The sequence below is a fragment of the Neoarius graeffei genome, chromosome 14 (genome assembly GCF_027579695.1).
Source record: "Neoarius graeffei isolate fNeoGra1 chromosome 14, fNeoGra1.pri, whole genome shotgun sequence".
Lineage (NCBI taxonomy): Eukaryota > Metazoa > Chordata > Actinopteri > Siluriformes > Ariidae > Neoarius > Neoarius graeffei.
The window spans coordinates 53974262-53990216 of NC_083582.1; the positions used below are offsets into that span (position 1 = coordinate 53974262).

Consider the following 15955-nt stretch of genomic DNA (forward strand, 5'->3'; position numbering starts at 1 on the left):
GCTCCTGCAAATATGAATATTCCAAAATCAATGTTTTTTAATACACAAGTCATAATTTTGTAATTACAGAGGTGGTTGACATTGCAACAGAAGAAAATATATAAATAAAATGAGGAAAGTGATGGTCGTGAAGGGGGTTGTAAAGAAAAGCAGCCAGTACTAAACAAGCCAGGCTTCAAACAGAGATGCCATCTGGATCCATGTATTCTCTTATTTCCACCCAAATTAGATTTACAATCACAATCCCTGTGAAATACTCCTAGGAGGGTGTGAAGTGTTCCCATGCTTTATAGATATAAATTTGAGCCAGTGTGTGTTAGTTCCCAAATGAAAGAACAGCCTGATTTCTGAAGATGGAGCCGATTTATACGAAAAGGTTTTTAATGGATGGCAGTGTGACTAAAAACCTGTTGTTTTGTTCTGTCAAATGTATAAAGTTAAAATAATACTATATGATTGTAGTTAAATTTTTTTTTCCTTAACTTTTGCCGATATTTTGTAGAAGTATAATTTATGAATTATAATCTTTTTCTCTTAAAACAAGGTTAAATGATGGTCTACATTTAAATAAGCGTATAGTTTTATACAGGTATTTAAATCTTATACCGACTAGTGGCCTAGTGGTAGCGTGTCCACCTCTCGATCGGGAGATCGTGAGTTCTATTCACGGTCGGGTCATACCAAAGACCATCATAAAAATGGTACCTACCGCCATCTGGCAAGGCACGCTGCAATACAGATGTGCATGGGGAGTTAAACTCTCGTGGTTACCAGAGGACTAGCCCCCCACTGTAACCCTAGCTATGTAATAGGCGAGAGGCCGAGGGCTATGGAAACGGAGATCGGCGCCGCCCGATGCGTCACATACAGGTTGGGCCTGGTTAGTACTTGAGTGGGAGACTGCCTAGGAATACCAGGTACTTTGACTTTTTTTGATTTAAATCTTATGTCGTTCTGGATCAGAATGATTGAGAAATGATCAATAGGTCACATCCAGTCTTGCGATCTAAACAGGGTGATTTTACTACTACTTGCTTGAAGATGTAAATAATGTGATCCCTAGTCATGTCGGCCATTTTTAATATGCAGGCATGAACAAATGGGCCAGAATCATAAACTCATGGCAGCCTTTCTGCACTTCAAAGAAGCACTTTTATCATGTAACTATATCCCAAGAGCATGAGAACATATTTTGTTGCTGAGCTTGTACTGTATATTTGATCAAGTAATTACCCTTTCATGAGTAGGCATCCGGTGATTTGTAAATACAGTGCCTCTCTGCTCCCTTAATCCGAAAGCCACTTCTCTTCAGCGTGTCATACTACACTTGGATGAAAGACAAATGAGGTGTTTATCGTAAATGAGTGTGCTGTTCATCCAGGGTATTTGTTGTGAAAGTTAGTGATGATAACCCAGCTGGAGAAGGCACGTTTGCCCGATGGGTTACCTTGAAGTTGATTATTTTCTTATAACAGTGTGTCCTGAAGATTTCATTCCTCTTCCAACCATTACGGTTTTTGTAATTAATTAAAGAACAATACTTTTTTTTTACTTTTTAATTTTTAATAATTTTTTTTTAATTTACTTATTAATGTATGGTTACATTTAACTTCTCTGAAACAAGTTAGTTCTTGTTGGCGCTTATGTTCTAGCAACTATAAGCAGTTGTTCCTCCACCATACTCTCTCTTAATAATTAAAAAAAAAAAAAAAGAAGGCAGCTTGTCTTGTTGCTGAGAGGACTTTCCTGGACGCTCCTGTGGCAAAAAACCCACTGACTGTTATAAAGTGCTGACACTGGAGTCTTAAATAAACACTCCTTTGCAGAAAACTTCATAACAATTAGGCATTTTCTTTGTTAAATAGCAACTTTTTTTTAAATTCTATATATTACTAGACATAACTTGTAGAAAGAGACCACCATACAAGTTCTGTGATTTTACTATAGAAACAATAGTATTTAATTAAATAATTGTTTACCTTGAAACCAGCATAGCTTTCTGAGTTCTACCAAAAAGATTAAAATCTGACCGATCGGAATCAAAGAAAGAAAGCACAACTTTATGCATCACACACTTGTGAAATTTCCTCTCTGCATTTAACCCATCTGAAGCAGTGAACACGCACGTGAGCAATGAGCACACACACACACACAGCGCCTGGGGAGCAATCGGGAGTCAGGTGCCTAGCTCAAGGCCGTCCCATATTAACCTAACCGCATGTCTTTGAACTGTGGGGGAAACCGGAGCACCCGGAGGAAACCCACGCAGACACGGGGAGAACATGCAAACTCCACACAGAAAGGCCCTTGTTCGAACCCAGAACCTTCTTGCTGTGAGGCGACTGTGCTAACCACTACACCACCGTGCCGCCCGAAGAATTCAAGAGTGCCGTGGTGTAAATCACTTGAGACATGCTCTGTCACAACCAGTATCAGGGTGTGAGCGTTTGTTTGGGCGTTGCAACCAGGCGTGGCACCAGAGTGTATTAGCACATAAGCACTCAAGTATTAAAAATGTTTTTGTCTGCAAAAATCAGTTCTACATCTGGCATAAATATGTACAGCTGATTCAGATGGTAACGCAGATGTATGCTCTCCCATCCTTTAATCTGTACAGGAGGAACAGAACCGTGGAAAGCCCAACTGGGAGCATCTGAATGAGGACCTGCATGTGCTCATCACAGTTGAAGACTCGCAGAACCGTGCTGAGATAAAACTCAAGAGAGCTGTGGAGGAAGTTAAAAAGCTACTTGTTCCTGCAGTGAGTCACGTGTTTACACTATTACCTCCCCCCCCCCCCCCCCCACTCTGCATGTATTTATCCGTTTAAGAAAAATGTCAAAGTGGCAAAAACACATTGATTTGGTTTAACAAACAGACTTACTTGTGGATTTCAGTTAAAAGAAGTGCTGCATAAGCAGTGATGAAGGTATTTTCTCAGTGGGAGCAAATTCAGTCTAAATAGCTGTACTCAGCATGACTGCCATTTCCACACTAGCTGTACTGCGTCCTTAGAGGAAGAGTGTGGTACAGGAAACAGAAAGGCTGGCACTGAAGAGAAGCAGCTATACACACACAGTGGATTCAAATGTTCAAAGGTGAGCAGTGTGGACAGCTTTAATGGGCTTAATTGGCTGTGCTTAAAATTTTAATGAGAGACATGACACAGAGGGGTCGGGACTCGGGTTGCCCACTGGGGCCCTCAGAAGGCTGTGTGTTACCATCAGGCATAGAGCTGAATGATGATAAAGCTGTAGGTTTTAATGAAGTGACAGCAGGTTAGCAGGAGATTCCTGTGAAACCTAAAAGGAAAAGAAACTCGCGCTGAACTGTGATTCGCACTGTGAATTTCACTTTGCAACACGTGAAATGGTCCGTAAATTATATGCATAGAAAAAATAAGACTTCACTTTAGGAGATAAATAGAATGCTGAAGAAGGTAAGGTTTCAGTGCTGCATGTAATTCTGCCTGGAAATGGACCTCCGGCTTCGGGGTTGATGTGGAATGTGCGGCTCATCGTGCTGCCATAGTAATCATCATGGGATTGCAGTGATCCATGATTGACAGTTGTGCCCTTTTGGTGATGCATAGTTGTGAATGGAGGCTAAGCGCTTTCTAAATTTTAGCAGTGTTGACATCAGGAGGCACTGGCTACAGATAAACACACATCAAATTCTAAGATCACCTTTTATGGTCGATCTAATGGCATTTGAGTTGCTGAATTTTACACACACAATCATATCAGCTCATACAAGTCATTTTGCAATAAAATGGTTAAACGTGGTTTTGTGATCAGTATATTTGAGAAAGGTACTATAATATGGGTTGTTTTACACTCAGGGTATGCAAGCTAAAAATCACATTTAACACTTATTATCTTCAATATCAAAAGGCTTGACTAAATAAACTTGGTTGTTTATTGTAGCCCTGTGATAGCTCTATTTACCATGCAAAAAAAAAAATTGGTGATAATGTTATTTTTGGTGAATGTATGGCAATATATGTCATATTTAGCAAAATTATTCGCGTCATTTAGAAAGTGCTTTTTTTGACCACAGGTAGCTCCAAAAGGGATGCACTTAAATCATTCTTTATACCATAAAACAAATATTTGGTTCCATATCATTGGAAATATAGTTAAGTTTTAATGTTGAATGCCAGTAAGTTTTCAGACTATTAGATCAAATTAGTATGCAATTGTGTGAAAAAATGTCCTCTCTGAGACAGCTAATTTTTCAATATAAAATAACATATCTAAAATGATTATTTTCATCCTAAAATGTGGTCAAGATATTGGGACATAAATATTAGAGACAACTAACACAAAGCTTACAGCCTTATATTTAAAAGCACTATGGAAGTAGTGGATTCTGAATTGTCAAAAAAAAAAGTCCTCTCCGAGAATCACTTCATTTGTTTCTCCCAGCCCTGCTTAAAGCTACACTTAATCTTCTTTATCTTATAGCAGATTACACAAAACTACCATACACACATCAAAAAATTACCTGAAATCTGTTCTTTAACTTGTCCTTCACTTAAAAACTGGTACAAGAACCAGTTTGAATCAATTTGAATTTTGGACCCCTGTGACACAAACTTTGTACCCTGATTGTACAACCCCGATTCCAAAAAAGTTGGGACAAAGTGCAAATTGTAAATAAAAACGGAATGCAATGATGTGGAAGTTTCAAAATTCCATATTTTATTCAGAATAGAACATAGATGACATATCAAATGTTTAAACTGAGAAAATGTATCATTTAAAGAGAAAAATTAGGTGATTTTTTTTTTTTTTTTTTTAAATTTCATAACACATCTCAAAGTTGGGACAAGGCCATGTTTACCACTGTGAGACATCCCCTTTTCTCTTTACAACAGTCTGTAAACGTCTGGGGACTGAGGAGACAAGTTGCTCAAGTTTAGGGATAGGAATGTTAACCCATTCTTGTCTAATGTAGGATTCTAGTTGCTCAACTGTCTTAGGTCTTTTTTGTCGTATCTTCCGTTTTATGATGCGCCAAATGTTTTCTATGGGTGAAAGATCTGGACTGCAGGCTGGCCAGTTCAGTACCCGGACCCTTCTTCTATGCAGCCATGATGCTGTAATTGATGCAGTATGTGGTTTGGCATTGTCATGTTGGAAAATGCAAGGTCTTCCCTGAAAGAGACGTCGTCTGGATGGGACCATATGTTGCTCTAGAACCTCTAGAAACCTTTCAGCATTGATTGTGTCTTTCCAGATGTGTAAGCTGCCCATGCCACACGCACTAATGCAACCCCATACCATCAGAGATGCAGGCTTCTGAACTGAGCGCTGATAACAACTTGGGTCGTCCTTCTCCTCTTTAGTCCGAATGACACGGCGTCCCTGATTTCCATAAAGAACTTCAAATTTTGATTCGTCTGACCACAGAACAGTTTTCCACTTTGCCACAGTCCATTTTAAATGAGCCTTGGCCCAGAGAAGACGTCTGTGCTTCTGGATCATGTTTAGATACGGCTTCTTCTTTGAACTATAGAGTTTTAGCTGGCAACGGCGGCTGGCACGGTGAATTGTGTTCTCTGGAAATATTGCTGAGCCCATTTTGTGATTTCCAATACAGAAGCATGCCTGTATGTGATGCAGTGCCGTCTAAGGGCCCGAAGATCACGGGCACCCAGTATGGTTTTCCGGCCTTGACCCTTACGCACAGAGATTCTTCCAGATTCTCTGAATCTTTTGATGATATTATGCACTGTAGATGATGATATGTTCAAACTCTTTGCAATTTTACACTGTCAAACTCCTTTCTGATATTGCTCCACTATTTGTCGGTGCAGAATTAGGGGGATTGGTGATCCTCTTCCCATCTTTACTTCCGAGAGCCGCTGCCACTCCAAGATGCTCTTTTTATACCCAGTCATGTTAATGACCTATTGCCAATTGACCTAATGAGTTGCAATTTGGTCCTCCAGCTGTTCCTTTTTTGTACCTTTAACTTTTCCAGCCTCTTATTGCCCCTGTCCCAACTTTTTTGAGATGTGTTGCTGTCATGAAACTTCAAATGAGCCAATATTTGGCATGAAATTTCAAAATGTCTCACTTTTGACATTTGATATGTTGTCTATGTTCTACTGTGAATACAATATCAGTTTTTGAGATTTGTAAATTATTTCATTCCATTTTTATTTACAATTTGTACTTTGTCCCAACTTTTTTGGAATCGGGGTTGTAAAACAACCCGTATCGTTATACTGTAATCAAACAAAAAGTGGTAATAGCCAGTTGCCAATTCAGTGTCCACGATGGATCACGTTTACGGAACCACGTTTAACCTCCATGTGTTGAGGTAATTTTGGCAATCCTTTTTTTTTTTTTTTTTTTGGGGGGGGGGAGTGGTAAGAGTAATTGGAGAGAAACTTTGATTTCTCAAAGGAAAGGAAGTCTACATGGGTTATATAGCGATGGAATTTGTATCACGTTTTCCTGTTTAAACACAGTGCTACTGTTAACCATTTAAACTATTTTAGATGAGGAAACAAAACTGTACGTTTTATGTGCACACAACCAAGCTTATGATGTCCTGTTTAACAATACGCTTCCACTTCCACTGCCTCCACCCAGACTAACAGGATAGGAGTGGATTCTACCAGACTACTAAATATATCCATCTGTCTATTTTTATAGCGTGTGACCACACCATACTCCAGCCATGTGGTGTGACAAACATCTTTGAAAGACATTTTGCTTAAAAGGTTCACTTTGTATTTTAAGCGAGGTATTCTTATACCATTTGAGCTCACGGTCATGCATGCACTAACCTTTACACTGGTTTGGAAAGCTTCATTAATATCGGACTGATCGCTGCTCTGCACTGCTCCTGCTGACCCACATCACACTCTGAAGCCATTTGGCAGGCAGACATCAGCAATGCAAGCAAAGGGCACTCACACATACACACTCTGATCCTACTTTGAATGGATCAGCTTTTCTTTTCCACTGGGCTTGCTGACATAGTTTAGATCATTCTGTGGCCTGCTTTACCCTGACCTGACCTGGATCCATGCTGTAATATCCAGCAGATCATTAAACATGCCAGCTTCACAGCTCCTCTGTGTTGTACTTGGAAGCACAGTCAGTGCTACGTGTAACTGAGGTTGAACTACCTACTACTAACAGTACACGTTTTAGATTGCAGGTTTTGTATTAAAAATGCTAAGTTTCAATATTATATTAAAGTGTCATTTTTAACTGAGATGAGGGACACGGAGTCGTAGAGAAATGGTAATATGAGTAAAGGGAATTTGAAGAAACCTTGGCGATCACTTTAGCGACAGTGAAAATTTGGACTGTATAAAGAGCGTGAGTGGAACAACTGGAATGAGTAAACTGCAGAAATATGAAACGAGTAGACCGCGGAATGGGGGGAAAAAGACAGTAAGAGAGGTGGACCCCAAGGTGGCAGAAGGAGATGGAACAGGAGAGGGAGAGAACGTGAGAAGCTGAGGTGCCGATTCCAAGCTGTTGAGAGAAACATGAGCTGTATCTTTAACCTTTGTGCTCTGCATGTTCATTTTGACTGGTTTGTTTGGACAGCGTTGAAGCAGCTCGCACTCGGTTTGTTAGCAAGTGGGAAACCCTAGCTTGTGTACACATTACTACGCGAGCAGTTCTGAAACCCAGCACCAGTACAACACAGATTGGAGCTTTGCACAGTTTAACTGAGCTTTTAAGCACTACACAGAAATAAAATGGGTATTTAAGTAGTCTCTCTATTGAAAGCCTTTGATAGACGGTCTCCTCGATTTGGTTTTCTAGAAAACACAAAGCCATGACAATTTGTGTATGTAAATAAATAAATTTTTGGCGCCATTTCAATAGAAGGCGTGTGTGTTGGCAGGCTGAAGGTGAAGACAACTTGAAAAAGATGCAGCTGATGGAGCTGGCGATTCTCAATGGCACATACCGAGATGCCAATATCAAATCACGTAAGGGCTTGCATTTTAAAAATCTGTACGCCTGGTCAGTATAATGTCAGTTCTCAGTCTCTCTTTCACCCTGTCTTTTTTTTTTTTTTTTTTTTTTAAATTGTGTAGTATGTGCATAGAGCAGTACTTTCACTAACTGCTTTGTTTTCAACAAGATAAGACATGTTAAGTAGGGTGTGTGGGTGGGTTCGTTCTTTTATTTTTTTTTTTAATTGTTTCCCTTCCTTTGACATTTTCCTTGTCCATTTTTTTTTCTTGTATCTTTGTGTGTCTAATCTTTCCCTCTGTAGCAGCCTTGGCTTTCTCTTTGGCTGCCAGTGCCCAGGCTCCTCGCATCCTCACTGGCCCCTCCCCAGTGATGCCCACCGCAGCCCTACGTACTCCTGCCCCTGCTGCTCCCACCCTCATGCCTCTCATCCGACAGATCCAGACCTCTGCCATCATGCCTGCTGGCACCCCTCACCCCACTGCCACCTTGCTGCCCCAGACCCCTGAGTCGGGTATTATCTACACCCCATACGAGTATCCCTATACTCTGGCCCCTGCCACCTCTATCCTTGAGTATCCCATTGACTCCAGTGGTGTATTAGGTAAGTAGTTATAACTCTGTTGGCGTGTCGTAGCATATTAACTTATGTTTCCATTCATGTTCATGATCTATTTTAATATGCCATCACCAAATAGGAAATCTTGTTCCAGATGCTGTCGTTATTATTTTTAGGATCATATAGACTAATTTTAGCACTCTGTCTCACTCTTTTTAGGTATGGCTTTCCCCACAAAAGGCTAGTAGAGTTCGTGGACAGTCTGCATTCCTCAAAAGTGTTAATTTTTTATTTTTATTTTTTTTAAATAGCAGTTGCAGAACAACAAAACAAAACCCCCTAATAGTTTAACTAAAAAATAGACAAACCAAGACAAAAATCATAACTACTGATGTTTGCACTGGTCTTAACTTCCCAGAGTTTATTCTTCCAATTTTTTTTTTTTTAACTTTGGATTATTTTGGTTTGTCTTTGACTTATGAATTAATCATAAATTTAAATTAAAGATACCTGGAATATTAATGATTAATAAAATAGATTTGTCGCCATCACTGTGCTTTGAAACCATGTCGGCTACATTCCCTGTGCTTGCTTCATCTGAGTGCTCTCAGAGTATTATCAGTATTAGAGCTGACTTTGTGTTATAAACTGTAATAATAAGTGAAGCACTTGCAATGTGCCAATGTAAATCTATCTAGAAGATTGTGTGTGAAATGAATCCATCTTAGTAAAAGTAGTTTGTCGGTTTTTTTTGTTTTGTTTTTTTTTTTAAGAGCGAGAGAGAGAGAGACTGTTTTAAGGACTCTGTTGTCATGGTTCAACAAGCAAAGCAAAAAAAAAAAAACCACTTGTCTTATGTCACTCTACTAGAAATTCCTGGGGTGTTTACAAATTACAGTGGAAACTTTCTGCACCATGAAAACAAAGCCCTTAAGCTTCTAATGAATTTCATTTTCACTTATTTTTGTGTTTTACTGGGTCTTACAAGCTTGATGTGGATGTATTTTTTTTTTTTTTTAGTTATTTTTCAGTGTTTTGTTATTGTGTTGCCATGATTTTACTTATCTGATGTTACTTTCTATTTTATTGGTAATATTACGTTCTAAGCAGGTGCAGTGACTACTAAAGTACGAAGGCAGGATATGCGCGTCCATCCTTACCAAAGGGTAGTGACCGCAGAAAGAGGTTAGTTTAGCCCCAGTGTCCAAGGAAGTGTGTGTGTGTGTGTGTGTGTGTGTGTGTGTGTGTGTGTGTGTGTGTGTGTGTGTGTGTGTGTGTTTTCGTTCATATTCCACAATTACTCAATCATTATTACTGTTCTTTACATAAACTGATACTCTTAGTTCATAATACATATCACAACATATGACGGTTATTGAACTTGAAAGTGTGTGTGTGGCCATGTGTATTTATGCATGTTCATGGGGATGTACTGAAGATGGTGGAAAAAATGAGTAACACTATATTTAGTTCATAAAATGCATACATAAAAATATTGTCATTTAAGCTACTGTTAAAATGGCTATGTAAGTAATGTAATATTAAGCAGTTGTTGGCGCTTAAGCCAACTCGGCTCTTAAGTACATGTATAAAATTAGACCGAGATGATATATAAGCTCCATTTACACCTTGCATTAATATGTGGTGTGTATCTGAATATCAGTATCTGGATAATGAATGACCTGATCTCACTTTTATCTTTCCACCTGGGTGTTCTACACATGACATTGTGATCAGATCGCCTTTATTCCATGCAGTGTGCCATTAACCTCCTAAGGCCCAAGCTGTTTTTTTACATGCATTTTTTATTTCTCTTTGTTATTTGGGCTTATTAGAACCTGATTAGAATAAAAACTAAGCATCATCTTTTGATGAGATGTACTTTTAGAGAAAAAGTATGTCCACATATGTGGATTCTTGTTCCGAATTTCTAAAAAGTGCTGTCCACGCATGTGACCGCTAAGCCCTAGGAGGTTAAACTGACTCACATCACAAGTAGAGCAAGAGTGTGGATGTAGTTATCGACATGGCAGGAGTAGAAGTGGTAGCGATTTTATTTTAAAGATTAAACTTAATTTTCCTCTGTTGATTAGTGACAAATGATGAGGTTTGTAAAATAATTGGATGTTTGTATCCTGTGGTGAATCCCAGCCTGATGTAAACACACTATCGATACAAACCCAGTGCATGTCCAATAACTTCAGGAGGTTTTCTGTCAAGATCACCAAAAGCCCGTTATTACACGGTGTAAAGGGGGCTCTAATAAGCGTAACATCCAGGATGGGTTCACAGGTGGATCTATCACACTGCATGGTTTGGAGGTAAAGTCTTAAGCTATTACGGAAAGAGTTATCGGGGTTGTTCAGAGTTAGATAGACTGTTTATTATAGCTCTGTTACACTGATGACTGTGGGATGACCTTACGTCTCTCAGTCAATGAAGGCTGATGGAGCTTACCCTTTCTTCCTCTCATTTAGTTTGTGGTGATTACACCCTTTGTGTCTTAGCATTTCATTTTTACTCTTAAATGCATTCATGTCTGTTGTATTCCATTCAGCCATTTTTTTATCCTGTGTCTGAATTTTTTTTTTTACTTTTTTTTTTTTTTCCAGATTAATTTATAATATGGGATTATTATTTTTTGTTGTTATTGACTGTTTACAAGAATAAGTCTGTTATTTGAAGACAAACATAATTACAAACAAGTGTAACACATTTAATGCAAAATTGATCAACGAGCACCAATATTCATTGTACTGTAGTTTGTAAACACAATATTGCATCTTATGCAATATTACGTCAGCCTTGCAGAGCATGTTTAGAAGCTTTTCCTCAGCAAAAATTAAGCCCATTGTGTAACATTTCTGCATACAAATATCAAACTCCTTTAGCAGTCATCGTTTTCCCTTAACTTTATTGTTTTACCCATTTTATTTATATAATTACATATAATTTCTGTTTATATAATTTCACATAGTTTTGTATTTGACGAACCTCTGACATTTTTCATAATGACTAGTCTTATTAAGGTTTTTTGCAAGGACCATTTTTATATTAAAAGTAAAACATATCTAAGAGGATTAAGGACTTAGCTTTCAGAGATGGCTCAATTAAGAAACTACACCAGATTAGTCCTATCAAACGCCTGTTTGGGTTTATGGAATCTTTCTATATCAATGATTCCTAAAAATTAAATGTGATTTGTAATCAAGGTTATTGATTTGACATCAAATTAAAATTAGCACTGTAAAATCTTAACACGTAACCGATAAACAAAACTGACTAGATTAATGCAAAAACAATTGTGAAATTGCACAAAATGTCAATATCTCAACTGGCCATGACCTTGTATGATGTCTTTAAGTCATTAATAGAAATATCATCATGAAAGTCAACACACTTGAGCTGTGCAATTTGCTTCGTGGAAACTCTTTGGATTCCCACTAGCTTTAAGTTCAGCTGCTTATTTCATCAGAATGGCATGGATTAATGAAGAGCATTACATTATTTTAAAAAGGATGTATTTAGCTAAAGTACAGCAGCTCAAAATGGCAAAATGTCACCAGTGTAAAGATCAGTAAGCATTAGATAAAGGTCATGGTCAGGGTCACATGGAGAAATTGACAATATATTATGAAGGGTATGGATTGTTTGAGGAGGAGAGTCATCATAAGTATTAAATCTGAGCAGATTTCTGTATTATACTCAACACAGCTGATGTTCAGAGTGGATCCTGTTTCATTATAAAAGCGATATGCTGTGCTTATGAACTCTTAAAAGCTCCCCATACCAAAATACCTCTTCATAAAAATACAGCACATAGTTTGCACTGAATCTCTTAAATCAACAGATCTTTGTCTGTTATTAGACAGAGCAAAGTAATGTCAGGAAAAAAGACAAACGGACGAAACCTCATAGGTTAGAGTTCTTTGCGATGGACAAAGGGCAGGGTGGTGGACTGGGCTGGGGCCGAGGTTTTTCAAGCTCTACGATCATCACAATATTGTCAAGAGTGTCCTTTCTGTAAGAGTTCAGAATTCTGTGATGTTACTGAGAAAGTCAAACCTTTTCTCTTGGCACAGTATGAGCAGATGAACTGAAGAAATATTCCATTTACTATGTTTTGTTTTATTGTAAACTTCTTTGCTTTTTTTTTTAATTGTTGCCATTGTCGTTTTTTTTTTTTTTTTTTTTGGGGGGGGAGAGTATTTACTTGCTTAGTGTTTTTACATTTATGAAAACAATATTTCTACAGCATCAAAAGTTTATGAAATTCAGATTATATTGTATATGTAAAAATAGGAAATATATGCTAGAGAAATGCAGAACATGTTTCTAGAGGCTCAAATATTATAGAAATTACAATGATTTTCTGTAGTCCATTTTATATTCTCTGTCCTATGGCATATTGTAGTTTTGTCTATTGTTTCAATATTCTTCACCCCGCCTTCAGCAGTTGTTTTGGTGTTCTGTTTTGTTAGCATTGTGGGCTTTTTTGGTATTATTGTAAATAGACAGATTTTAAAGACAATAAACATTTGCTTGAGTCAAAAATGAGGGTTTTTTTTTTTTTTAATTCTGCAGGAGAAAAAAAATCAGTCTTTTTTATATCTGTTGATTTTTCTGCAATCACATCTCTTTAACTGCTCATGAATTCAAACCCATTATCACTAGCAGCTTCATGGCTTTGGACTGAACGAGCACTGTAATGCTTAATAGCAGTCAGAGAACAAGCCACTCGTTTATTTACCTGTAATCAAAATCTGCAAATCATATTCACCTATCATATTTTGACTGCTACTAACCATTAAGAAGTGGTTTGGTTTAATTTGAATTCTGTAATTGATTCACCTCTCTGCTTCTTTAACCATTTTCACCTGGGAGTTGGGCTTTTGTGTGAAATCATGAGGCCGTCATGATTTTGCTGTATTTAATGTAGATATTAAACAGTTTCTCTGACAGTAGCTCTGATTTAGTAATGTCATGTTGTCATCTGACTGTCACTAGCGGACACTAATCTCCTTCTCTATCTTTTTTTCTTTTGTGTCCTCCTGTGTCCTTTCTTTTGGTTTTTTCCCCTTTACGTATCTGTCTGTCCGTTTGTTTCCTAACCACCCAGCTGCCACCGGCAACTAACCAATGACCCTCTGAGCTCTCAACTCTTCACCCAATGATGACCTGACCATTGCCTGTGTGCTGACCAGTTCTCTGGCTCTCGTCCTTCACTTGTCTCATACTCGCAGCCTGCTGGTGAGCAACGAATCAGATTTAATTCACTTAATACGACACAGCCGTGACAGTTCCCCTGAACTCAACCGTCCATCTGAGGACCTACACGGTCAGGTGATCTAGTCTCCGCAGCCTGCACTGAAGCAACACAAAAGCAATAATATGATCATGTACAAATTCATTACCAGTTTCACTCAGACACTCATTCATTCATACACACACACACACACCAGTTCTCATAATAGAATATAGGGATTGAGCATTAAGCTGGTGCTTTGATTAAGTTGTGGAGACACACAGGACTGAAGCTTTGTGGCTGTGTAATGTGTTCACGTGGGTCAGCATGTCTGTGTGCGAGAATATGAAGATGGAAAACTGCAAAAGTTTTGGAAGATAATTCAAAGTTAAAATATACATTGAGAGAGTAAAAGCCATTCTTGCCCATCAGAATCTTGAACATGAATAGAATAAAATGCAATTTATAAATAAGAATAATTTTACAAGCACCGAATACTAGCTCATGCATTTTTGATCTGAGGGTGCTGCAAGTGAAATTAGTCTATTTTTCACTTTTTTTTTTTTTTTTTTTGTACAAAATAACAGAATGTGATGTCGAAATGTACAAAAAAAAAAAGATTTATTTCTTTACAAAATGGGAAGATTTTAGAGACCAAAATGTCGGGGTTGTTTTTTTTTTTTTTTAATTATTTTTTTATTTTTTTAAACTTTAAAAGTGCCTTATTTTTCATATAATCATTGTGGATGAATGATATCCTCACTGTTTATGACAACATATCAATTATAATCATTCTTTATTATGAATGCAAAGGAAAAAATCCAACAAATTTGACTTTTTTTGTTTTTACATTTATGCATAGACGTTATTTCTAGCTCTGATTTACAGTCGTGCCATGTGTTAACATGTTACTGCATACATTGAATATTGGTTACTTTGATCCTCACTCTGGTTCAGCAGTAACGTCCGCTCCACCGCTATGAAGCTCATGTCAACACAGCATTTATGCACCACCGCCGCCAACCCTGAAACTGTTAGAGAGCGTTTTGGTTATTAGTCAGTCACTGGTTCTATAAATTGGCAGTGTTAAATGGATTCAGCAAGTGTTGTAGAAGGTGATTTTTCTTTTTCTATTGTACATTATTAAGAAGTGAACTGTGAATTAAAAGAAATGGCATCTTAAAAGTAGAACGCTATGCAATTAAGTTGCTTTTGCCAAGTTACATGAGATTTTCCAGCAGGTCTTCCAGATTATAGAGCCAAGAATTGACAAGGAAATGATTCGATTAGAAATTATCGAGAATATGGAGATTGCTTTTGTTATTTAATTTGTAACATGATTAACAAGAATAATCCTTATTTTGGTTGTTATAACTGGATCTCCAGTATCTCTCTTCTGTTACTCTATGTAGTGTATGTTCTGTTACTTTGTATGTACGATGCTATAGTATTAGTAGTTTTTAAAGGTCTAGAAATTCTGTTCTGTCTTTTTATTTCTTTTTTTTTGACCTGTGGGAATCAACACAGAAAAATATATTTTGAAATACAGCAATCTTCTCAATTAACTTCAAAACTGGAGCTCTAAGGTGTTTCCCTTTGTTTGGCCTGTTTTATTTGTTTTTCTGAGCAGTATTATAAGATTGTGTAAATGGCACTATGCACATGCGTGCGTACGTGTATGGGAGTGTGCTTGATGCCATGAATATGATCTACACCAGTCAACTGCGCCTCCCCTTTTTTTGAAGCAGTCTTGTTTATTCCATTGGAAATGTCTGGTCCTATTTATAACCATTGTAACAACTATAAAATGTATTTTTCTATCACATTTTGTATGTATGAAATAACATTAAATCATGTTTTCTGATATGAACTCTTATGCCTTATTACAGAAATTGATATTTGGGAGAAGTTTTTCAGTCACTTGATCATGATCTATGTTATTCCATGAACATCTGGTGTTAGCATATCATAACTTTAATACGGACAAAATGCCAATGAGGTTATTATTTTGAGTTATTGAACAATTATTTAATGCCCAGCATTTATGTTGTAGCCATTGCTTCGATTAATTTTTAATATAGCAGTATATAGTTTGCTGGGCCACTTAGTCTTTTTGAGTTTTAGTGTTGCTTGACTTCTGTGCCTTTCTATGTAAAGTGTGAGCTAATAACCATTTTGTTTATATAATCTGATTAA

General features: G+C 37.5%; 1 protein-coding gene across 3 annotated transcripts in view; it reads left to right on the forward strand.

Annotated features, from left to right (window-relative positions):
• qki2 (QKI, KH domain containing, RNA binding 2) overlaps positions 1 to 15629 on the forward strand; it is a 58072-nt gene extending 42443 nt beyond the window's left edge. Inside the window, exons 4-9 of one of the 3 annotated variants that reach the window (XM_060940019.1) lie at positions 2618 to 2761; positions 7882 to 7969; positions 8260 to 8559; positions 8734 to 8754; positions 9622 to 9699; positions 13634 to 15629. In XM_060940019.1, the coding sequence (XP_060796002.1) occupies positions 2618 to 2761; positions 7882 to 7969; positions 8260 to 8559; positions 8734 to 8754; positions 9622 to 9699; positions 13634 to 13650 (648 nt within the window). In that variant the 3' untranslated portion in view covers positions 13651 to 15629. The remainder of the gene's footprint in view (positions 1 to 2617; positions 2762 to 7881; positions 7970 to 8259; positions 8560 to 8733; positions 8755 to 9621; positions 9700 to 13633) is intronic. The other 2 variants (XM_060940020.1, XM_060940021.1) reach the window with 2 other exon arrangements.
• Positions 15630 to 15955: the final 326 nt, after the last annotated feature.